Raw genomic sequence first — 26,073 nt, 5'->3', positions numbered from 1 at the left:
GTCCAGCAGTCATTTTCATTCTGGCTGTATAGTGAGTCACCAGAGGAACTTGGTGGGCAAGGGGGGGGGGGGGGGGGGGGGGGCGGGTTGCTCAGGCTTCTCCTTCAGAAACACTAATTGTTTTGGGGTAGGCCATAAGAAGATTAGGTACTTTTTATAAGGCTTTCCTCTTTGACTGAGGTAATTCTAATGTGCAGCCAGTTTTATGAACTACTTGTGCTAGTTCAACGGCTGCCTCACTGTAGTATTTAAAAAGCAAAATTGAATTTAATGGTACCAGATGGTATTTGTTTATATTTGAGTTGTGGGCTGAAGCTATTCATCCCAGCTTCAAGTGGCTACCTATGTGCACTTTCCAGTACTACCCAGCCTGCCAGAGTTTATTTCTATAGACATATGGGCCACATAGATAGTCCTCATAAATAATTACTGATTATGGTAAAGAAGAATTTACTTTGTGGCCGATAAGTCATAAAAAGATGAAATGGAGTTGTTGAAGTTCGGTTATGTGTAAAGAAGGAGCACCAGCGAATGACTGCATTTATATAGTATACCAGTTTTGAGTTATACTACAAAAGAAGATATTTATGTGGTCATTACATGATGTAATTACAGGAGGTAATTAAACAGATCTGTTTTCTGCATGTGACTAATATATTTGACTGATCCGAGTAGTCATTTACTTCAGTTTCTTTTTGGGTAATCTTCATAGACTATTGCTCTCCTAACTTCAGCTTTTCTTTTTGAAAAGACTGAACTTTATTGTTACTAGATTCTATTCACTTTTTAAAATTTAGATTTTGATCTAGTTAAAAGGTAAACTATAGTATTAATTTTTTACCACATAAGCCAGGATGGTCAATTTAATTTAAAACTAGACATATTGGAGCATTATTACATGTTTTTAGTATAATAAAGTATCTGATGATTTATAATTTTTAAAAAGCCACTGTAAATTAAATCAGAGCAGTACATTTCAGTTTACAGAATTTTAATGTTACATTTGAACTAGTATATAGAGTCAGACCATTATAAGATCATTGTATGGAATAAAAGACTTTCAGAACTAAAATGATTAGTAGTTTTATGGTGGCTCTTAAAACTAAAATATATCCAAAACTATACTCTAAATCTCTGTTCCAGGTAGCTAACACTTCTGACATTTTCTAAGTACAGTGCTTTTGCTCGCTTGCTTCTGAGATTTTATTTACATTGCTTACTATAACAGGTAGCCTGTTACCTCCGTGATGCTAACCCTTAGTTTCTTTATTCAGCATCCGCTATTTTAGAAAATGTTTCCTTGGTTAAGTCAGTGTCGTCAACCACATCTGGCCATCCCACAATACAACTTATATAAGATATATGTGCGCTATATTGTTCACATTAGTTGTTATATTATTGTGTTAGTTTCCTGAGGCTACCATAATGAATTGCCAGAATTGTGTGGCTAAACACAACAGAAATTTATTCTCTTAGTTCTGGAGGCCAAAGTTCTGAAATCAAGGTATCCGCAGGGCCATGCTTCCTCTGAAAGCCCTAGGGGAGAATCCTGCCTTGCCTTTTCCAGCTTCTGGTAGTCGCTAGCAGTCTTTGGTGATCCTTGGTTTAGTCTCATTACTTCAATCTTTGCCTCCGTGTTCACATGGAATTCTCTTTGTATGTCTTTCTGTGTCTTCACATGGCATTCCTAGAGGGTGCCAGTCATTGAATTTAGGGCTCACACTAATTCATTATGACTTCATTTTAAGAAATTACATACGTAGAACTCTATAGCCAAATAGGGTCATATTCTGAGGTTCCAGGAGGACAGGAATCTTTGGGAAACATTATTCAACCTCGTACAGTCATGGTAAGAATATGTAAGGTTTTCACCTTTTTTTCTGTTCTCTTTATCCAGTAGAATTGTAAAGACTTCCTAATACAGCAATAAATTAAGGTTTTGTGAGGAGCTTTTTAAAATAGCTATATTTTTGCCCTGGCTGGGTAGTTCAGTTGGTTAGAACATCGTTCTGATATTCCAAGGTTGCAGGTTCAATCCCCAGTCAGGGCATATACAGGAATCACCCAATGGATGCATAAATAAGTGGTACAACAAATCAACATTTCTCTCTCTCAAATCAATTAAATAGCTATATTTTTATATTATTATACATTAAAATGTTGTTACTTTTCTAATATGGTATAAAATTATAATGATATCTGGTACATTTTCCAGGTATTAAGGGAAAAAGAAATGTTATAATTTGGATTTTTGCTGTCTTTTAAAAGGACCTTTCTCTCTCTTTTTTTTTTTAAGGACTGCAGTATTCAAGAAAAAATAGATTTAGAAATTCGAATGCGACAAGGAATATGGAAACTCCTTTCTCTGAGCACTCAGAAAGACCAGATTTTACATGCAGTAAAAAATCTCATGGTGTGCAATGCTCGAATAATGGCTTACACATCGGAACTACAGAAATTAGAAGAGCAGATTGCAAATCAAAGTGGAAGATGGTTAGTAGCACAGTTTATGGCTCCTAATGTACTCCTAATTTGAATTTGAATTCAAAACATGATATAATTTAGTCTTAAGGCCAAGTGTCAAATCATCAAAGCCTTTAAAAAGTAAGTATACTGGCCCTGGCCAGGTGGCTCAGTTGGTTCAAGCGCCATCCTGTGCGCCAAAAGATTGTGAGTTCAATTCCTGGTCAAGACACATTACTTGGGTTATAGATTCAATCAATCCCTGGTCGGGGTATTTACAGGAGACAACTGATAGATGTTCTTAGATATTTCTCTCTGACTCCTTTCCTCACTTTCTAAAATCAATTAAAAAAACATATCCTCAAATGATTTAAAAAGAATAAATACACTGAAGTAGCCTCTGAATTCATAAATATTTTTATAGTAGAGCTCTGAGTAAACTTACTGTTAAGGCATCAATTTTCAGTGGGCAGTTTTATTGTGTTCAGTACTTTCAGATTGTAAAATTAAGTGGTTTAAAAGTAAGAACTGACAGTATTTTAAGAAGAACCAAGACTGATAGTTGAGTTTAAAGAAATGTAAATTAAAGGAAAAACTAATTGTTTAAAAGTATGCTAATAAAAAGGTACTAGCTAAGAGTAATGAAAACTTAGGTGTATAAATTGAAATGAGTAGATAGCAAAAGTTAAAAGCTATAAAGCCTTATAAATGGAAGGGAACTTAAAATCTGCTAGCACATCATCTTCATTAGGTGAACATAGTAGTAAGTCTTAGGCAAATAACTTACTCAAGGACATGTAATTGGCTAGTGACAGAAGCTAATGAGAGGTTATTTAGAATTTGCTAAGTAACTTCTGTTTCTTGTTCTCTCTGTCACTCCATGCTGCCCTTTTGGATCTGGTCTAGGATTTGTGTATGAAATTTACATCACATCCTATTTGCAATGCCAAGTCTTATTTGGACCTAAGATTTGACTCAATTTAGTGGCTAGATGTTGATTTATTTTTTAATATAAACTAGAGGCCCAGTGCATGAAATTCATATACAGGGAGGGGGTTCCTCAGCCAGACCCACACCCTCTTGCAATCTGGGATCCCCTCGGGGATGTCCGACTGTAGGATCAGGCCTAAACCGGCAGTCGGGCATCCCTCTCGCAATCTGGGACCACTGGCTCCTAACCGCTGGCCTGCCTGCCTGCCTGCCTGATCACTCCTAACCACTCTGCCTGCCTGCCTGATCGCCTCTAACCACTCGCCTGCCTGATCGCCCCTAACCACTTGCCTGCCTGCCTGATCACTCCTAACTGCTCACCTGCCTGCCTGATGCCCCTAACTGCTTGCTTGCCTGCCTGATCACCCCTAACCACTTGCCTGCCTGCGTGATCGCCCCTAACCCCTCTGCCTGCCTGACCGCCCCTAACTGCTCACCTGCCTGCCTTCCTGATTGCCCCTAATCACTCACTTGCCTGCCTGATCACCCCTAACCACCTCTGCCTCAGCCCCCGCCACAGCGGCTTCATCTGGAAGGACATCTGGAATGACATCTAGAAGGTTGTTCGGCTGTCTGGTCTAATAGCATATTATGCTTTTATTATAGATAGTCCTACATCACCCATTTTTTATCATTCTTAAAGCTCCAGCACTGGTAAAAAATTTCTTTTAGACATTAGTTGCCTTTGGGCTATTCATAGTGCCATTAAATTCTTGAAAAGTAAGGTAAAAACACAGGTCAGAGAAAGAGGTTTCAGTAAAAATAAATGTTGATGGGATTGACACAATACAACTTGTGTATAAATTAGCTAATATTTGTTAGCTGTATTTCCTTGGGATAGTTATTTAATCTCTTTGTGTCTCATTTTCTTCATTACAGTGGGCATAGTACTGTTTACATTTGAAAATTTAAGATTACAAAAAACCTATTGTAATACCTTTTACATAATTAAGTACTCAACAAATGTCAAATAATTTTTATTATTATTTATCCCTGGCATTATAAATGAAATTATCCCAGTATAATAATCTAGGAAAATTTTCAAATAGACATACATTGGTTTAAGTCAGTGCTTCTCAAACTAGGTCACAGGATTATGTGTCAGGAGATATGCAAAGCCATAGAATATATATGGCATATCTTGTTATAGCATGAATTTTTAAGATAAAGCATGAGAAATTTAGGTTTATTCTATTCAGGGGGATATATGTTCCTTCTCTCAGCCTTTTTAAGGGTATTTTATCAAGGGGGGCTAGTTCATGGAAAAGTTTAAGAAGCGCTGGCTTAAGTACAGTGCAGGACTAAAAGTATATCATCTCTCAAAGTTATATGGAATATTCGTCTAGGAATTATACCTGTCCTCCATATTTATGTTCTTTAAATATTTACAGTAGGCCAGGGGGGGATATATTCCAAAATCCCCAGTGGATGCCTGAAACTGCGGATAGTACCAAACCCTATTCAACTTCTTCAACTCTGCTGAAAATGTGACAGCAACTTTTTCACAGCCTCTTCAGTAATTTTTATAAATTTTCAGTCCAAAACTGTTCTTGAATCTATATAACCATCCCTATTTACAGTAAATGGCTTTGTGTCACTCGTTTCAGCGGATCCCTTGCTTAAATCCCCCTATCGGCTCAGTGCTCTCTGGCATAAAATGTAGCCATTAATTGGAACACATTTTCTGTTCATTTCTTCTACCCACAAATGTAATGCCTTGTCCATCTTAACTAAGCACTTACCAGGCACTGTATTGTGACTGTAACTTTTGTGACAGCAAAATTAGCACAAATTTCTTTTTCTTTCTTCATAATTTCATGGCTAGATTTGTTCTTACTGCACATCTTGGTAACCTCAGCATATGATTTTTTTTCTTGCCTATAAAATTGAGAACTTTCACTTTTTCACTAAAAGGAAGCATTTTGCGGCTTCTCTTCACATAGTAGGATTGCCAGATCACTACTCTTGTGCTTTGGGACCATTAAGTAAAGTAAAGGTTACTTGAACACAAGCACAGTCAATCTGATAACCCAGATGGCCCCTAAATGACTAACAGACAGGTAGGATATACAGTGTGGATATGCTGGACAAGGGATGATTAGTATACCAGGGGGGACAGAGCGGGATGGTGTCAGATTTCATCATACTACTAAGAAATGCATGCAGTTTAAAACGTATGCATTTTTATTCTGGAATTTTTCATTTAATATATTTGGACTGCAATTGGTGGTGGGTAACTGAAACTCTGGAAAGGGAAACCTCGGATAAGGGGAAACTACTGTAAAATGAATTGTGAGTTTTCCTAATATGGCCGTATGACTTTTCTAATGCTGCTGATTTAGAAAAATGTTAAATAAGTTGAATCCCTGTTGGATTTATATATCAAAGGTAGAAAAAAATATCTTGGACTCTCTATTGAAGGATGTATATGATTTTCATTTTTTTTACTGATTATCTTTGATAGATGAAAATAGCTTTGATGCTATACACATTTATATTCTTCATCATTCATATAAAAGCCCCCTTAATTGAATTATTTCTATTTAAAAAAAAATCTGAGTATTCTGTATTAATTCTTTTGTGTATAACTTAACTTTATGTACAGATATAACCTAAGTTCACTGATCAAATATAATTGGAAAGTATAGTGCTTGCCTTCTTACTATATAAAAATGATCTAAAAATTAATGAGCGTGTAATGGTAGGCTCTTTTGTTCCTTGAAGAAAATTATGTAAATTATGCCATGTGATTAGTCAGTCAAATATTTACCAAATAGCTACTACTTATGGAACACTTATTAAGTACTGTGCTAGTATATCCAAATTCAAAAAACAGGATTTGTCAAAATATAAGAATATATGAATATTCCACAGTCAGATATTTTCTCTTTAAAGACTTAGCAGTATGTTCCTTAAGTTGGTTTTAATAGTCTGTAAGGTAGAAAAATGCTCTGTTTTTACATTGCTATCAGAATTAAAATAGCATTTTCACGAGTCTTCTAATACTAGTCTAATTTTCTAAAATTGTATGATAAAATGTAAAAAAAATTATTACAGAATACATCTAGATTTTTTTCAAAGGAGAATCAAATCCGTATGAAATGGTATAATTGAAAAAGTTTAATGGAAGAATTGGATCTGAATCTTCTAGATCATATGGAGGTTGGATAGAGTTTGGTTAGGTGAGTAGGAGAAATCAGTATTCCAAGAAAGGAAAATAATAAAAAACTGAGGGTGGAAGATGAGCATGAATTATTTAGAGCAATGAAGAGATACGTTTGGTTGAGGCTAAAGATCAGGCCGAAGTTGAAAAGTAAAGGATGGGAGAATAGCAAGATTTAAGAAAATTTGGAATGCTGGGAAGTTCATTGGTATTGACAGCCTTTCTCAGTGCCAGATATTATGCTGAGATGTTCACACATATCACTTTACAAACTGAGAGCAGTATAAACCTCCTTATTAAATAGACACTGGGACTTAGAAATATTAGGTAACTGGTTCACAGGGCACACAGTGACTCTGTGGCCAGGATGTGAACCCAGATGACTTAAATCCTGAGTACCTCTCAGCTGCCAAAAAGAAGCCGATGTGCTTTGTACAACTCTAAGCTGCCCTAGTGTGTTATTACAGGACTTTACATTTATTTCATTGTTTATTATTCTGTTTTCTGCAGAGATTTCATAAAATGGATGTTTGGGAAGGTTATCTTGCAATAGGGTATTGAAAAGGATGGTGAGACAAAATAATTGAAATAACCAATTTTTAGGAAAAACATTTAAGAATAGGCACACGTAGAAGTGATTAAATAGTATTTGATGACAGAATTCAGGATATCAAAAGTAGTACATGAGGTTTGGGTTTTTCTAATAGATCTTCACTCAGTTCTCTCAATTTATTAAAGTAAGCAAATATTTTACTTAATTTTACAGCCTTTAAAAATATATATATATTTTTACTGATTTCAGAGAGGAAGGGAGAGAGGGAGAGAGAATCATGGATTGGCTGCCTCCTAAACGTCCCCTACCAGGGATTGAGCCTGCAACCCAGGCATGTGCCCTTGACCAGAATTGAACCCGGTACCCTTCAGTTCCCAGGCCAACACTACCCACTGAGCCAAACCAGCCAGGGCTTAGAGCTTTTTTAAGTCAGGGTTCTAGGAAAGAATTAGGCCTTAATGCCCCAAGTCATGGGCTGTATACAGTAACCTAACTTCTGTGTACCTAGAATAGTTCCTAGTTTTGTACCTTTCTTAGGAAAATTGAGAAAATTTTCTTTTGTTTAGATGAGAAGTCAGTTATATAGTCATTTTGTTTGTTTTTTTAGAACATATCTGAGAATATCAGTAGCTGGTCAAATATCCTATTACCATAATGTTCTAATTATACAATAAAGTTTTGTTCTCATAAATTGTGTGTAGTTATGAAACACTTTTTGGAAACACTACCTATTTTTTATGCCTAAATATGCAGAGATACCCAGGTTTGTGTATAATTCACAGTACATTCAGGGTGAGTCGAAAAAGTGGGACATGGAAAGCTTTCTAGGTTGAGTAAATAGTACATCATTAGGGTAAGGATGGAGCACAGTTTACTGCCTCAGTCTAGGTGACAGGATTGTTTAGTTATGACAGTCTGTCAATTTATTAGTCTTTTGACTGGTAAACTAGGCTGTCCTTACCTTTTCCATGCTTGTTATAGCCAGATATATCCACTTACAAGACTGCTTGTATTAGTCAGTCCTCCTCTTAAAAAAACAGCTAATGGTTTCCTTTTACTAAAATTCCTTAGATAAGCATTGCATTCCATTCCAGGATCTTTATGGTCTGATTTCAAACTACTTTCATAGTCTTATCCCTCAAATTTCTACGTTACAAATTTATTTCAGCCAAATGCTAGATCTATATTCCCAAAACAGTCCTTGAATTTTCTTGTTTCCAGGCCTTTGCTTATACTGAAGTGCCCTGTCTTTCATTTCCACTTAACAAGATCTCTTTTGTTTTGCATCATCAGTTTCCTTGGTGATTCTATTCAAAAGATGATCATTTCTTATTCCTTTGGTGGAGTGGATAATACATACCAACCTTGTACTTGTGTCTCCATCTTTGTTTTAGTCTTTGATCTGCAATTAAATATGTATAATGTTTGCTATCCATCCTTTTGTTGTACTTCCCAAAATCATCTCTTACTTGGAGGAAGCTCATGAGCTAGCTAGTAGATTCCTCAACATGAGTACAGTTTTCTTCACATTCTTGCATGTTTAATTTTGGTACTCAAAGGTCAGCTCGGCTAGATATAAAATCCTTGGCAATCACTTTCATTCCTTGGGTTTCTTGAAAACCTTGCTCCATTGTTGTCTTGTTATCAACAAATGTGATGACTAATTACTTTTTCTTTGTAAATGACTTAATTTTTCTTTTTTGTACAGAGGCTAAAAATAGATTATCTTAAAGTCAGATAATTTTTCTGGGAAATGTCTAAGGCTGAGTATTTTTGTTCACTTAGGACCCTTAAAGTATAGACAGTTAAATTCTTTTTTTGTTTGTTTGTTTTGTTAATCTTCATCAGAGGACATTTTTACCATTGAGTTTTAGAGTGTGGAAGGGGGCAGAGAGAGAGAGAAACATAGATTACCTCCCAAATTCGCCCTGACCCCAGTGGGGGGATGGAACCTGCAACCCAGGTACATGCCCTTTACCTGGGAATTGAACCCCCAACCCTTCAGTGTTTGGGCCAACACTCTAACCACTGAGGACACTGGCCAGGGTTAGGTAGTTCAGTTCTTTTATTTTTAGAAAGTTTTCCTGGAGTTAAAGCCTCCAGAATAAAAGTATTAATTTTATCTCCTTATTTTGTTTTTCTTATTTAAGAACTCTAGTTGTACCAAAGTTGGATTTCCTTTGCCTGTCTTTTATGTCTATAACTTTCTCTTTAATGGTTTTAAACTTTTTATAATTTTTTTAAAGTTTCATCTCTTCATCCTTTGTATTTTCATTTCAGAAATGATTTTTTCCCCAACTTTTCACCCCCCCCCACTTCTTTTTACATATTTACTTGTCTGTACTAATCTGTTTTAAATTTGAGATTCCTGATTGCTATAATATTTATAATAGTTTATATAACTGTATTAATTTATTTTGGAGTATAGTGTTATAGGTTTTTGTTTTTTTTTTTTTAAATATTTCAGAGAGGAAGGGAAAGGGAGAGAAAGAAACATCAATGATGAGAGAGAATCATTGATTGGCTGCCTCCTACATGCCCCACACGGGATCAAGACCCCAATCCAGGGGTGTGCTCTGCCTGGGAATTGAACCTTGACCTCCTGGTTCATAGGTTGACACTTAACCACTGAGCCATGCCAGCCAAGCTTGTGTTATAGTTTTTGTTCCTTATTTTTTTGAAGAGTGGTTGGTGGAATATTTCTATCAGCTGAAGCATTTTAATTCTTTCTGTGGATATTTGGGTCCTTGTGTGTGTGTCCCTAATGAAATATGTAGGATGCAGGATTTTCCATGACCAAGTGATTAGGGGGAGGAAGGGTAGAGAAGGTCTTACTTGGTTTCTTAGTTCAAGAGCATTTTCTATTTTTTGAACTGTGAAGAGAAATTTCTTTAATAAATGATGCCTTTTGGGAGGTTGGTTGTGTGGTTGGTTTTCTGATTTTATAGATTTTGTATCTTGGGGTTTTTAACTTCAATTACTTCCCTCTTTTTTTGTCATGACCAAACCTTCAAAGGATACCTCCCCCATTGTGTGTCTCTCTTTGTTAGACTAACAACTTCTGAACCAGAAGCCTTTGGATCTCCTTCCTTTAACTCCCCAGGAACCAGTGTTGTTGTGTTTACCAGGTCTTCTGTCCATTTATTTTTCTTGGGCATATCACAAGTTGATCCTGTGTTTTGCAATGTGTACCTGACTCTTTACTTGGGCAAGGCCTTCAGAAGCTGGCTTTGATGGTTGCAGTTGTTAATTTTCCCATTTATATATAAATTACAGATTGTAATGGTCTCAGTTTTCTAGTTTTGCTACACAAGTGGGCTACAGGTAATTTTATTTGCTTTTCTTATTGATCTGAAAGCTTTTGTAGGATGCCTGAAGAGATTCTGATTTAGATGACTACCATTATTTTTCAGGAACTAGAAGTCATACTCTGATCACTTTAACAGATGTTTTAGTTCCACTTTCACATAAACTCCAAGTTAAATACTGAGGCCAAAAATATAAATACTTACAAAGTAATCCTTGTATTTATGTAACATTTTAAAGAATGATATAGAATACAACCCTGGCTGGGTGAGTCGGTTGGAGCATTGTCCCATCCACCAAAAGGTTTTGGGTTCAAATTTCCAGTCAGGGCACATAAGGCAGTCACCAATCGATGTTCCTCTCCCTCCCTAAATCAATAAACATATCCTTGGGTAAGGATTTTTTAAAAGAATGACATAGAATACATATAAAATATTATTTCATTTAGTAGTATAAGGTGGATAGATATTTCCCCCATTTTACAGATGAAGATGCTGAAGGTAAGAGGTTAATAACAACTCATTAATGTAACTAGTTATTGGTGGGTAAGATTCAACCCTGAGACTTTATAGTCTAAATCTACTAAATCTGCCTGCTCCATGAAAATGACCACATCCTATTTAACTTCATTCAATATTTACTAAACATTTATTGAGTGCCTTAGAATGTACTGTATATACTAGGCACTAGTGGTTCAGCAGTGAACAAAATAGACAAAAAGCCCTATGCTTACAGAGCTTACATTTTAGCATGGCCCCAACCCGCAATCTATCTTTGTTTTAAATACTGAAATACTTTATTTGGCTTTGTAAAAATAATACTAGTCACTTATAGGACCTAATTATGTGTATCATTTAACATTATTGTGATTTTAATAATGCCTCAATAACTAGTTTCTTATAGTTGCTTATATACTATAACTTAAAAATAAGAACAAGTATAGGTTGCAAGTGAAAATTGTATACTGCTGGTAGTTCTGCAATGAAACATGGTATATATTAAATACATTACTGGTTTTATTTTTTAAACTTTATATCATTTAGTGTCTGTTGAAAAGCATTTATGTCAAGGTTTGATATAGAAAACTCATCTTCTCAACTTAAGATATTTTGGAGGTATGGATTTTATATCAGATAGTTTTAGAATGGTTTGAAATTCCATGTTAAGCATTTCAGTTTTCACTGATTTGCATTGGAGGTGAAGGATATTATAACCTGCTTTCAAATAATAGAATCCCACTTAGAATTCTTTTAATACTTCATTAAGATAATATAAAATACTTTCATCATTGTGCTATCTCTCATCATAGCTTGTTAATTTGGCAAAGAAATGCTATTTTACATTCTTACAATATAGGGTAATACAGTTAGGCAATTTTAATATAGATTTTTGAGCAACAAAGTGGCTGATTGGCACCCTCTGTTGGTCATTTTATTTACCTACAGGCAGTAATATAAAGTTTAAAAGTTTGTCTTTTATATTCTTATCTATCTTTTAAATTAGCACAAGTCTCAGCAAAATAATACTCTAAACTGAGTTTCTAAGAATAAGGTTCACTATTATTTAGCTGTACTTTTGTTTGAATAATTTTGTGGTTATTTGCTTTTTCCTCAGGCTGGCTCTCTAATTATAGCATTTAGAATTGGCATTAACATTGCAGATTTTCCAAACAAGTATTTATTTAACTGTAGCAAACTATTAGCTACAGTAGCACATTATTAAACAGATAATGTTTAACAATTTCATTGTCAATTTGGATAATTAGAAAATATTACATTTTAGCACCCTAAATAACAGTTTGAGGAGTTATTTGAATTGAAAATAATTCAAGCTTTAGAAAAATGAGTCTAAATTACTTTAGTTCCTTTCTAATTTTTTTATTACAACAGACTTAATTATTTTGTAAGATTACATAGTTAATTGGATTTACATTATAGTTTGATAATATTTGTACATAATAAGTTTGTTGACTAGTCCTGGTAATACCTATGTAAGTAATTTATAATTATAGGGAAGAAAGCTATACTATGCCAGGTGGCTGAATAGTTGGGAAGGGAAATTTTTTTTTGGTAAATATTCAACAAGTTTGCTTTTGGTGGTTCTAGTATTTCAGAATATTACTTGCCTGCCAAAGCCTCAAGTTTAATCCAATTTAATAATAGCTAATGGATCTCAACTTGAGCATAATCTATGGCCTATTCCATAAAACTCAAGTTACTTACCATATTAAAACTTCCTTATATTTTTCATTGAAATAAATATTTTAAGAATTTATATTATTCATTGCTTATATAGAAGGTGTTTTCAGAAATATTACTTACAAATGCCAACCAATTATATGTATATTGTATTTCTTTTTCCAATTTGAGAAAATTGAGATTTGTTTTTGGGCCTGTCAGTATATTATTTTCATCAAAATAGTAGACTATTCAATTGAATTTTTCACTCTGTGATGAAGTAAAAAACAAATTAATATTCTTCAACATGACAAACTAAACTCAAGTGTAAAATGTAGAACTTGACTCTTTCTTAAATTTGTGATTTACTGAAACATTATTATGAATTAATCAGTGAGTACTTCTATTTTCCACTGAGTGAATTTTCTATTTATCTATCTATCTATCTATCTATCTATCTATAAAAGCCTCGTGACCGTTATGGTGGAACGACCGCAATGACCAGAACAACCCATAGCTATGATGTGCACTGACCACCAGGGGGCAGACACAATGAAGGAGCTGCCCCCTGGGGGTCAGTGCAGAAACCAGGCTCATGGCTGGCGAGCACAGTGGCGGTGGCGGGAGCCTCTCCCGCCTCCGCGGCAGGGCTAAGGAGTGGTGAGCCAAGCAGTAAGGAGCAAGCAGGTGGGCGGTAAGGAGCAAGCAGGCGGGCGGTAAGGAGCAAGCAGGCAAGTGGTTAGGAGTGAGCAGGAGGGCAGTAAGGAGTGAGCAGGCGGGCAGTTACAAGCGATCAGGCAGGTGGTTAGGAACGAGGGGTCCCAGATTGCTAGAAGGCGCAGGTCGGGCCGAGGGACACCACCCCCCTGCCATGCATGAATTTCATGCATCGGGCCTCTAGTTTTACTATAAATACTGGTGTGACCATAAAGTAATTAGATAGGATTCTGAGAATGTGTGTCTTTAAGTATACTACATTACTCTAGTTATACCTAATTTGTGACTCTATAAGCACCATGTAAATGTCCCATATAAGCTTATAAACTTAAGTACATTAGTAAATCATTTTAGCTTATTTGAAGTTTATTTTAATTAATAAAAAAAGTAGGCTGATATATTTTATTTTCAAATTCGGGCACATGACAATGAATATATGCAATCTTTTTAAACAAGTGTCCTGAATGAAATGCAATGAGATGTTGTCATACTCTTCTGAAAATTAGTTAGATATACTTCAAGCTCCCACCCACACTTTCTCTAAAAGCCCTCTTAGAAAATCAAACAGGCCCTGGCTGGGTAGCTCAGTAGGTTAGAGTGTCATCCTGCTACACCAATGTTGCAGGTTCGGTACATACAAGAATAAACCAGTGAATACATAAATAAGTGGGACAACAAATTTATGTTTCTCTCTCTCTCTCTCTCTCTCTCTCTATATATATATATATATATATATATAATCTTCCCCCTCCCTCCCTACCTCTCTCCCTCCCTCTGGTCACTCTAAAACCAATAAATTACAAAAACAAAAAAGAAAAAGAAAATCAAACAGTATTCAACTGAAAAGTTTCTATCTTATAAATATTGGAAGTACCTAAGTTAGCCAGCAGTTAATTAGCTAACCAATTTAAATACAGACCAAGAAAAAGTGCAGAGAAGAATACTCTTGGAAATACTGCTCTAGAAATGGAATGCTGATCTCTAAATGCAGGATATTAGGAAATAGGAATATTAGAGAAATATTTAAGGATGGAATTGATTTGCTCTAATAGAAGATAACTATTTTAAAAGATTGTTTTTTAATGGTAATAGTATATTGTAAAGACAAACCTGGAAGTATTTTGTTATCCCAAGAATTTCCTTTGAGACTTTTTTCTATTGTCATGATGATATTTTCCTTTCCACATTTTGTTCTCTCTACAGAGCCATCCCTTCCTTTTTCCACCTTAGATTATTTATTATTTTAGTATATGCTTAGTTTTTTGGAATTTCAAAGAAATGAAATAGTATCTTACTGGATATAAATATAGAACAGAGTAATTTTAGAAATTGTTATATTTTATAAGGTTAAGATGCTCCTTGGCAGCAAGTTCATTGGTCGGATGTCATTAACTTTGTCAGGCAACTGTAATCTGGTAAGCTAGAAATATAATTCCTGGAATGGTGATCCAAAGTATTTTACTTTCTGGGACCTGGACAAATCTTGTACATATTGTTTATAAATGTAAGTAATCACAAAAGGCTTTCATTGTAGCATAAGCCAGTATATAGTCATCAGGGAAGGAAAAGCTTATGTGAAAAATCAAAGGAAATAGTTCTATATATTTACCTTAAAGCCAGCTTGCTTTTAAGACTAAACATCTTAAAATTTAAGTCAGGTAGTTCATATTAACTGGAAGTCATTATTATCCATGGATGCATATTTGCTTTTAATATTTAGACATTTGTGAAAGATTGTTCAAACAATTGCTTATTAGAAAAGATCTTTCTTTCATTAGGTTTTTTCCTTTTGACAGTGATGTGAATTTTGAAAGTAAAGAACGAACAGCATGTAAAGGAAAGCTTGCCATATCAGGTATGCTTTAGATGAGTTTTATATTGTTGAATAAATTCTGTAAAGTAACTTTCTAGAGTTGGTGGGATTTTTAATTTCCTGTGTCCATTCTCTTCATTTTATTTTGCATACCTCTATCTGAATATTTGTTCTAAAACATTTTTCACCATTATGCTCCACATTATAGAATTTTACAAACTGTTTCATATTGATTACATATATTATGTAGTTTTCTTCTCAGTGCAGCTTTGTGAAATACGTAGGTAGTTCTCTTTTTCTTTAGACTCAAAGGTTAAATGATTTCCTGTTGGTGGTTAACTTGGCTGCAGACTCAAGTCTTTTGACTCTCCATTCCTCTTCTGCTCAGAAGTTTCAGTGTTTTTAATGTTTGTCTAGGCTAGAAGTTCCATGAGGGTTGGCACTATGGTTGCTTTGTTCATCTCTGCATACCCAGAAGCTAACATAGTTTTTGCACATAGTAATTGCTCAGTGAATATTGATTGGATGGATGACTGGTCTTCATGGCCCATAGAATAAAGACCAAATTTTTCTCCCTGAGTTTTTTATTCTGACTCAACTATTTTTCTAGCCATATTTTCTACTATTCCTGTCCATAAGCTGTCTGCTTTAGCAAGAATATCTCTCCCTATACTGCCTGCATACCCCATGCTTCTGACACTCAGCTCTCGAAATAATGATATTGTCTTCGGGATCTGTTTGCTGATCTGTAAAGTCTTCTCTGTTACTCCAGCTAGAAATGATGTTTCCTCTTGTCTGAATTCCTAATGCAGACCCTTTACCACTAGATGGCACTTATGCTGTATTGTCTCAGTTTCTCCAAACTGTTAAGGAAGCTAAAGACAATGGCTTGGAGATGCCACAGATTGAAGTGAATACATGGCTGACTCGTGTGTACGCTAGTTAGATAATGCACCGTATACAAATACTGGAAACAACAGACCTCCACCAGTCCTTAAGTAATAACTGGGTAAAAGCCTTGTTCTCTTAGCTCCAGGGACCTTGCTGCTGCATTTCAGGCCTTCTCACCCAAGGGATTTTTTTTTTTTTTTTAAGAAATGTTCTATGGATAAACGAAAATTCTCGTATAGGAAGGATAGACCTGAATTTTACAGAGATGTAATTGTCGTAAATCAGAGGAATTGCCTTCAGCAAAAAATTTGTCAGAAAAAAACTGAACTATATAAAAATCTGTTGCTTGTTTTATAGTTATATATATTCGTATTTTCATCTTTCCAATTATAAGACTAGAATAAAACATGTCTTATAGCTCCTGTATCCTTTTGATGCCAAACATAGTACTTTTACATAGGAGTGTTCACTATATTTAAAAGATTTTAATGTGATAGATAAAATATTTTAGATCTCTAAAGGGGATTTTCTAAAAATACTTAAACATAATCCTTCATTTCTTGCTTCCGATACAGTGCTACTCAGTACACAAATGAGACATATTAAATTGCTTTTGAATACTCAGGTGACACGACAGAGTTAATATCTGTTGTCATTTGATAATGGTTTATTAACTGCAGCAATTCATGAAATTAGCATTAACTGTACATTTAGAAAAATGCCTAAGTAAAAGCATATAATGTAAGAGAAAAACTAGTTTCCTGACCACAAATACTCAAGTGTCAAAATTAAACTTATTTCTTCATGTGTTCCTTTTTTCCAAAAGATAATTTTAAATTAAATTAAGGAACCGAAAGTATCCGAAAATGGGATACATGTGTAATTACTTTTCTTCCTTGCTTAGACTTAATTATATCTCATCTGTATATTTGTAAAAACAAAGAAAATTAAAAACTAATTCACCTTTTTTATAATGTTTCTGAGATTGATTGCCAGGAGATACCTGGGTTTTTCATTTCCAGCTTCACCACTCACTAAGCAGATATTTATAAAAGTAAAAGGAATAATTGAGGTTTATTCTGATTATTTCTGCTAAACATGAATTAATTGCATTGTAGTAAAGTTGTCTGAGCTCACTCACTGGCTACTAATCCAGTGACTAAAGCCAAATCAGTTCACAAAGTGCCTCAGTTTTTACTTTTGAAAAGTATGGTGGGTAGACTTCTAGGGCCTGGTAACATCAAGTTAGCCATCCTATTATGACTCCTTCATTTTACCATTAAAATGTCAATGAAGACATGAAAAAAAAGACATAGGTTAAGAGCAATGTAAATTAAGATTGAGTCAATCATTTGCAAGAATCAAAAAGGAATTTCTAGCATTTGAACCTGAATTTAGAAACCTAGGTGGTGGCTTATTCATTTTTTGTCATCTGACTATACTTGACCACCTGGGAAATAGATAAGAAGTGTCCATCTTCTCCTCTTGAGAATCTAACATAGCGAGGCATGGGAAAGGGCAAGACTGACCCACAGGCTGTGGCTATATAGCAAAGGAAGTCAGGGTCCATGTTCCTCCCAGGATAGTGTAAATAGTTAATACCACCCTACTAGAATAAGAACAGCTGTGAACAAGAACAGTTGTGAAATGAAATGAGTCAGCAATTGTGGTCAAAAAGAAGCAGGCTCTTTGACAGGACATTAGCCAAGTCAAAATTATAAAACAATAAAGGCAATCCCATTAAAATCAAGAACAAAAGAACAATGTCTATTGTATCAGTATAATTTAACACTTTTAGAAATTCTAGCTAAAATAGTAAGAATGAAATATGAAATTACTGAAAAGAGATAGACATATTCAATACTATTTGAAGTTAATAGATTGCAGACCTAGAAAATCTAAGGAAATTTACTGAAATATTATTTGAATTAATAAAGAATTCAGTAAAAATGGCTGATTCAAGATAAATATGCAAAAAGTGGTATAGCTGCTCTCAAAACCAGCAATACCTTGTTAGGAAATATGATGGCAAAAAAAAAAAAAAAAAATCTCCTTTACAATAAAAACACAAAAAAACATCGACTACCCTCAAGAATAACCTTAATAAAAATGTGAGGGTAACTGTATAGTGTTACTCTGTAAAGACAGAATATTATAACGTTATCAGTTCCCAAATTAATTTGGAAGGTAGAATTGTAGTAAAACATTTTTGAGGGGGAAATTTGACAAAATATTCTAAAATTCATACAAAGGAATTAGCAAATAAGAGTAAGATGTTGCTTGAAGATTTATTTGTAACAGGAAAGTATCTTATAAAGGTTCAGTGATTATAATAGTATGGTACTGATAGTCGGTTTGTCATTAATAAACTATTCAAGTAGATCCATAAAGTATATAGCCAAGGAACAGACACTTAGAATGACATATGATAGAGATAGCATCATTAAATCAGTAAAGAAAAGAATATTATTAGATATAAATGGAGGTGCAACAATTATTTTTATAAGAAGGATAATTATTTTTACATTTTTACTTCACATACTTAAATTCTCACATAGATTTAATAATTAACTTTTAAAAAGTACATACTATAAATAATGTTAAAAAAGAGAGAGAGAGAAATGGGCCACAGTTACAAAGAGATTCACTGAGCTGGCCAATAAAATTTATTAACATTTTTCTTGTTAATCAAGAAAATACAAATCTAAGCAATTAAATCCTATCACTTGACTATTAAATTGGTAAACATTTAAAAAATTATTATTCAATGAGCTGCATGTAAAGTGTTTAGCTTGACACATAAAGAGAGCTCAATTAGTAATATTTTTATGGAAACTGCTAGGGCAGCAATGGGAAGGGCACTCATACATACCTGCCTGGTTAGGTAGGTTAAAGATAAAGGAGTTACATAAAACTTTTATAGAAAGAAAATTAGAAATAGGCATTAAGAACCTTAAAAATTGAATTCTAAGCAAATAAAAATCTAAGGAAAGGATAATGGAATCTAAAAGTGAAGCACAAGCCAAACAGCTTATTTCATAAAGATTTTTAATTATTTGAAAGTGGCATAATTAATAGGTATTAAAATATGCACATAAACTTCTTAAATGTACTAGGGAAGTGTCTTAAACAAGTTTTCCATAAAGACTTGAGGTATTTATATAGTTTTTGTACTCTGAGTAATTAAAACTAACTACACTTTACCATTGAGATCTTAACTGTACTACCTAACACTGTAGTTCACACATCTTAATCTACTTGATAGAACCTTAATCCTCTTTGAAAATATAGAAGCGCATAGGAATGTCAGAAAAAATGATACTACTATTAATCTAGTATTGGAAGTAAAGGGAAGAATGGAGGGAACTAGGAAGGAAAAAATTTGACTACATCACAGTTCTAGATTAACTTCTAGAATAAAGATCAGTAACACAATTACTTTAGAGTTTGAAGTGAATGACAGAATGTATGTTTAGATCTCTTTTAGAACATAAGACTTTTTTCTTGAACTGAAAGAAGTAATGCATTCCTCTCTTTAGTTTTATTTCTTGAGAGAAATGCTGCAGTTTGTAACATGAATATACAAAGACCTGCAAATTCTTTTGTAGACAAGTTAAATCTTAATGGAGAGTTTGGATCCGTTTGTCAAGAGTTGGGTTGCCCATTGAAAACCAATGACCTTAGACAAGTCACTAAATTTTCCTTATCTTTAAAGTTTGCATAGTGGGTAAAGTTCTGAAGTCTTTTCTGCCTCTACTATGCTATACATTTTGAGGTGTATCTCACTACTTTTGCTGCTACCCCCAGTAGAAATTCAACACTAGCCTGAATTTACAATTAGTAAACTATAATTCTCTTGCTTCAAAAAACCATAGATCTCAGAATGAAAATGTTACAGCATAAGCTTATTATAGACCTCACTTAATAAATTTATATCTGAGTTACAGTTTTTAGTAAATTATGTAAATACATACAACATTTTATATATCTAATCTAAGCTGTTTCTTTAAAAAAATATTACCTGTGTTAGAATATTTAAATTACAAATTTTAATGGCTTCAATGGTCAGAATCCATTATGGAATTCACAGGTTCATTTCACTCTAAGAAATTTACCAAAATTATTACCTGTCATTTATTTTTCCCCTCTTTACAGATATTCGAATACCACTAATGTGGAAAGACTCTGATCACTTCAGCAATAAAGAACGTATGTATAATTTAAATTTGTAATTAAAAATTATGTTTAGTGTATAGACAAATTTATGTGATTGGGAGAAAAGGCTGCTTCCACACTGAAATAAATTGATGACATTTGACAGAACAAGCAAAATGTTGCTGAACTGTGTTTTTTGGAATTTTAGTATAAACATGCTGTAATTACTTGATACTAATTAAAATAATGCAGATCAAATGTACTTTTAGTTGTTGATAGGAGCCTGTGCAAAGACAGTGTGTAATCAGTTGTAAGGGAAGGGAAGTATGGAACAAAAGAAAATGTTTAAGGAGTGAAGGTAAAGGCAACATTTCTTGTATTTCACCAGAAACTAGGACATGTTTTCTGCCTTGTTTTGTTCTTCAGATTATTTAACAGGATGTAAGAGAGAAAGATTTTTAGCTTGATCTGATTTTCTTTTTTCCCCTTCAGCATTTTACAGCTTTATATAGTCTTCACAAATTCATGTGATGCTGAGGTCATGGAAATTAACCTCAAATGATTTCTAGCTGTTAGAGGCAAAGCAAAAAAGATATGATAATCCTTTATCTTTCTTGTCTATTGTGATAGCTTTCTTTGTTTCTCATATTTTAAAAACTGAACCATATTGAGTATAATTAGTTTTATATGAAGAATCCAAAATCAGGTTAGTATATTTGTTATTCAATTAGGAAATGTAATTTACTTTCCAAAAGAATACATGTGGGGATTAAGTACATCTTTCTGATTACTACAGAAAATAAGTTTTTCTGAAGAGCTACATTTTCTCAATAATGAGGACTAAGCCCTTTAATCACCTAATACTTTTTAAAAACATCACCAAATTAAAAGGCCCAGCAGCAATGTTTTTTGTGTTCACATGTCTACTTTTTATTGTTTTTGTGGTTTCCTCCCTTGCTGTTTGGTGGAAAATGTTTTGCTGTTGTTAACGTGCCTGCTCTTAACCCTCTATAATAGAAAACATTTTTTTTTAAATAGAGTTGGAAACCAAAATGACAAAGGTAATAATAACATATACATAATAATAAAGTTGCTATTAATTAAAGCTTAAATGGTTTTCCAGGGATAAAATTTATGAGTTTGGTGATTGTTTTAGGCTGTCAAAAGGCTTATATATTTTTTTTTTTTTAAAGTGGTTATTTTTTTTTTTTAATTATATTTTATTGATTTTTTACAGAGAGGAAGGGAGAGAGATAGAGAGTTAGAAACATCGATGAGAGAGAAACATCGACCAGCTGCCTCCTGCACATCTCCTACTGGGGATGTGCCCGCAACCCAGGTATATGCCCTTGACCAGAATCGAACCTGGAACCTTTCAGTCCGCAGGCCGACGCTCTATCCACTGAGCCAAACCGGTTCCGGCAAGGCTTATATTTTTAACTTTATTTTTTACATTCCGTAGTTTAATTGTCTTAATTGAATAAAATATTAATATATACTGACAGAACAGTCACTATAAAAAAGTTAAGGATTACAATATACAGAAATAAGAATCTATTAACAAATATTTAAGCTAATATTTTTTGTTTTCAAGTAGGTTTGAACATAATATAGGCATGACTTGTCACATGGATCATGGCTTTAAATGGTTTTGTTTTTTCTGTCTAGAATCACAGCGCTATGCCATTTTTTGTTTATTCAAAATGGGAGCTGAAGTTTTTGATACTGACATGGTAATTGTCGATAAAACAATCACAGATATATGTTTTGAAAATGTAACCATATTGTAAGTACTTTTTTATCTTTGGAGAATAAAAGTAATCTAAAATTCTGCTTTTTTTAAAGGAGGGTATAATATTGGGTCTTTGGGTTATTTTTGTAGCATTAGATCTTTAAATGTTTAAATTTATTTTAAAAATTACTTTATTCAAAAGAAGCCCATTTCTGCATTTGAAATTTTCCAATTTAAAATAAAATGGAAATCATGTAATATTAGTAGAAATATTTTGACATTGAATATTATTAATTTTTATTAATTTTTACAAATGTTTATAGTTTAATTATTAACTAAGTTATGAATACAAGGGAATCTCATAACAATTCTTTATTTAAAATGAATTTGGGCATAAAACAGGTTCTTATGTCTCATATAGGAGATTTAGTTATAAAAATACTAAAATAGTATTACAATTTTCTTTATGAAATGGTCCTGAAATATGTACCAGAGGAAAAGCACTTTAGTAAAATTTGAGATGTTCTTTTTCTTATGGTGGACTTCTTTCATGTACTCCAAAACAGTAAAAAATGGGTGATCCTCAGGGCTGTTTTTATTGCTTCTGCTCTTTTATAGGCTCATTTTATTGTGGTCATAATACAGCACCAGGAAGAACTCCTTAGGTAGCCATAGATACCATTTTTAACTAACATAAGTCTTTCCTGGACCCTTTCTGAGGTTCTGTGGGCCTAAATCAGCATGTGATTTGTATTTCTCTCAGGGTTTAAAAGATACTATCTTAATATGTAAATATTAGTAGCTATTTAACTCTTAAAATAAAATCAGCATACATAGCTTTTGCCACTTTCAGCTATGGAGGTATACAGTTGAGATTTGAGAGTACAAGTTTTGCCACTCACATAACATAACATAAAAAAAAAAAAACTATTGCAAACCATGTTTTGTGGCTTCTGTCCAATGTCCCATAATTGTGTAGCACAGAAGAATAAAATGCATTGTTCTGAGTTATTAGCAGCAGCACAGGCTTTTTTACAAGCTTTATTGAACCAAACAATTTATTTAGGATCTCCAAAATATCACCAAGTGCTTTCATAATTGAGACTAAAAAAATAATTTTTCTTAGTTACCTAAATACATTTATTTCCATTATCAATTATTGCATTTTTTTCTGTCAAGGTCATCCTGTTATGGGCTCTTTTCTTCACATCACTTTGCTATTGTTTGTTTTACCACAAAGACAAAAATCATATTTTTTTCTGGGAAAGAACAATCTAAGTTACTTGGGAAGACAACATATGATTTATACTTTTTTAAAAATTCTGTAAATATTTTAAATTGTTCTAAAAATAATAGCAGTCAAATGTTCTAAATGTTGTTTAAAAATGTGCTTTTTGTTATGATTGTTTTTAATAAGTGTTCAATATTTATGAATCTCTGGTTTTCCTCTAAATATTGACATTTGTTAGTCATTACCAGGAATACTGTATGTTTAACAGTTGCCAAATAATAAACTTTAAAAATATCTGGAAATTATTCTTTGGATTTATGCAAACTCTAAATTGGCCATTTAAATCTTAAAAAGGCTGCATTTTAAAAATCTCTGAGGCTGATGGATCATCTACAGGCAACATGTACTTGATGGACCTCCTTTGCAATTTTAAGCATGTTTTATTGTTAGTACCACCTCAGTCTTTTATGGGAAAGGTAGTTGATTTGTGTCTGACAAAAGGCAAAGCCAATCTTAGTGTTTGCTAAAATTGCAGAATTTCTGCATATTGGTATAATAAATATTTGAGTACCTTTCATGCTAGGTTAAGAATACAGAAATTAAGACAGCACTTGCCCTCAGGGAATTTATGCCTTGGGTCTATCTCTTTACATCATTTTTTGTTTGTTTTCCCCTATATAATCAAATATTGAAATATTATTTTAGAGTTATTAGGCACAAAGGCAGAATGGGTTTCAGGGGGGAGGTAGCAGCATGTGGTGAGTGGACTGTACTATGAAAAAAGAAATGAAAACTAAAGGTTTTAGCAGAAGAAACCTTTGTTTCTCCTTTTTTGTTTTCAAACATTTTTTCTTCTGGGGGAATAGTCATTTCAGGAAATCACATGTATAATGTAAATACCTTAAAAATAGCTGTTAAAAGGAATGATAAGAAGAGATAGCATTGGCAACAAAATGACCAGAACATTTTATTCTTTTTCTTTAAGTAATATGTATGGACATACCAGTTAAATTGAGTTAAGGTTGACCTACTTTAGAAGCTGGTAGCTCTAGAAGTTTCAGTGACTCTTTCAGGTCATTTAGATACTAAATATACACTGGGAGATTCTGAGTCATTAACATATGTGAACATAAACCTATATGCTGATTTTAAATGTATGAAAACATCAAAGGATGTTATAATTTTATTTTCTGAGTTAAATTCCTAACATGAATGCTATTGCTTTTAGTAATGAAGCAAGGCCAGACTTTCAGATAAAGGTGGAAGTATATAGTTGCTGTACAGAAGAATCTTCTATAACTAACACACCCAGAAAATTAGCTAAGAAACTGAAGACATCTATAAGTAAAGCTACAGGGAAGAAAATGCATTCAGTGCTTCAAGAAGATCATGAAACGTGTTTGTCCTTCGGTTCTGCTATTTCGTAAGTTTCTAATACAATATTTATAGTGACATAGTATATTTATATATTAGTGACATTTTAAAGTATTGTGTGTGGAGTGTATGTTTACATTTTAAATGGGAAAAACATCCTGAAGCAGAACAAAATTTAGCTGTCAGACATATACCCCGCTGGGATAGCCTTAATATCTTACTTTGAAAGTAGGAATTTGGGTGACTGTATTTTTAGTGATTTGGAATTCCAGTATCTACCAGAAAGATAAAATGTTTTTCTGTAAAAACAAACAAACAAATATATTTTTATTGCCCTAGCCGGTTTTGCTCAGTGGATAGAGCATCAGCCCACAGACTGAAGGGTCCCAGGTCCGGTTCCAGACAAGGGCACATGTACCTTAGTTGCAGGCTCCATCCCAGGTCCTGGTCGGGCATGTGGGAGGCAACCAATCTGTGTGTCTCTCTCACATCAATGTTTCTCTCTCTCTGTGTCTCCCCTTCCCTTCCACTCTCTCTAAAAATCAATGGGAAAATATCCTTGGGTGAGGATTAACAACAACAAACATTTTATATATATACTAGTATTAGGGGTCCAGTGCACCTTTGAAAGGAATTGTGGGCTGCAAGGCTATGGTGGGCACAGGGGAGGGTCTCGGCCCATCCTCCGTGCCCCCACCCAGCCCCTCCAGCTGCCGTCCCCCCTTACCCCCATCCCCTGTCTGCCGGCAGCCCCATTCCCCCTGCCGCCGCTCCCACATGCTGACAGCGCTGGCCCTGCTCTCACCCATTGACGGTGCAGAGCAATTGGGGCCGGTGCCAGCAGCGGGTACAAGCGGGGCCGGCACTGTCAGCAGGTGCAAGCGGTGGCTGCTGCCCCGATTGCCCCTCAGGAGCAGGGGGAGGTGGAGAAGCCCTGAGGGGCGATTGGGTGCCAGCAGCAGGTGTGAGCAGGGCCAGCACCTGGCGGGACCGTGGCATGCAGGAGCAAAGAATTTTCAGTAACCACCAGGGGCTCGCCCCTATGACAGTGACTGGTGCCCTGCTTTGGTCTGGTGCCCCTGCTCACCTGCTCCACCATCCCGCCATGGCTGGTACCCGCCATGTTCCGCACTCTGCCGCCTGCTTCCGATGCCCACCATGTTCTGCATGCGCCCCCAGTGGTCAGCACATGACATAGTGACCAGTTGTTCGGTTATTCTGTCATTTGGTCTATTTGCATAGTAGGGTTTTATATATATACATTTAATTGATTTTTAGAAGAAAGCAAAGGAAGGGGGGGAGAAACATCATGGGTGGCCCCCTGCATAGCCCCTATCAGGGATGGAGCCAGCAACCTTTTGGTGCCCCAACCAAGTGAGCCACACCAGCAGCCAGGGCTGAAATGTTTTTCTTGAAAAGGGACTATACGTCAAAGTATTTGTTACATATCAGTCTGCTAATTAGTTTTTTATGTCATGCTTTATTCTTAGAGATTTTAAAAAATATAT

General features: G+C 34.5%; 1 protein-coding gene across 2 annotated transcripts in view; it reads left to right on the top strand.

Moving 5' to 3' along the window:
- Nucleotides 1-26,073, top strand: part of RTKN2 (rhotekin 2) — a 69,182-nt gene that overhangs the window by 4,081 nt on the left and 39,028 nt on the right. The window contains exons 2-6 of one of the 2 annotated variants that reach the window (XM_070432817.1): nucleotides 2,297-2,493; nucleotides 15,166-15,224; nucleotides 20,229-20,282; nucleotides 21,897-22,014; nucleotides 24,420-24,614. In XM_070432817.1, the coding sequence (XP_070288918.1) occupies nucleotides 2,297-2,493; nucleotides 15,166-15,224; nucleotides 20,229-20,282; nucleotides 21,897-22,014; nucleotides 24,420-24,614 (623 nt within the window). Of the gene's footprint in view, nucleotides 1-2,296; nucleotides 2,494-15,165; nucleotides 15,225-20,228; nucleotides 20,283-21,896; nucleotides 22,015-24,419; nucleotides 24,615-26,073 lie in introns of those variants that run through there. The other variant, XM_070432818.1, reaches the window with a different exon arrangement.

The sequence above is a fragment of the Myotis yumanensis genome, unplaced genomic scaffold, assembly GCF_028538775.1.
Source record: "Myotis yumanensis isolate MYYU_CA2020_CCGP unplaced genomic scaffold, mMyoYum1.0.hap1 SCAF_13, whole genome shotgun sequence".
Classification (NCBI taxonomy): Eukaryota; Metazoa; Chordata; class Mammalia; order Chiroptera; family Vespertilionidae; genus Myotis; species Myotis yumanensis.
This window is presented reverse-complemented; position numbering and strand designations above follow the sequence as displayed.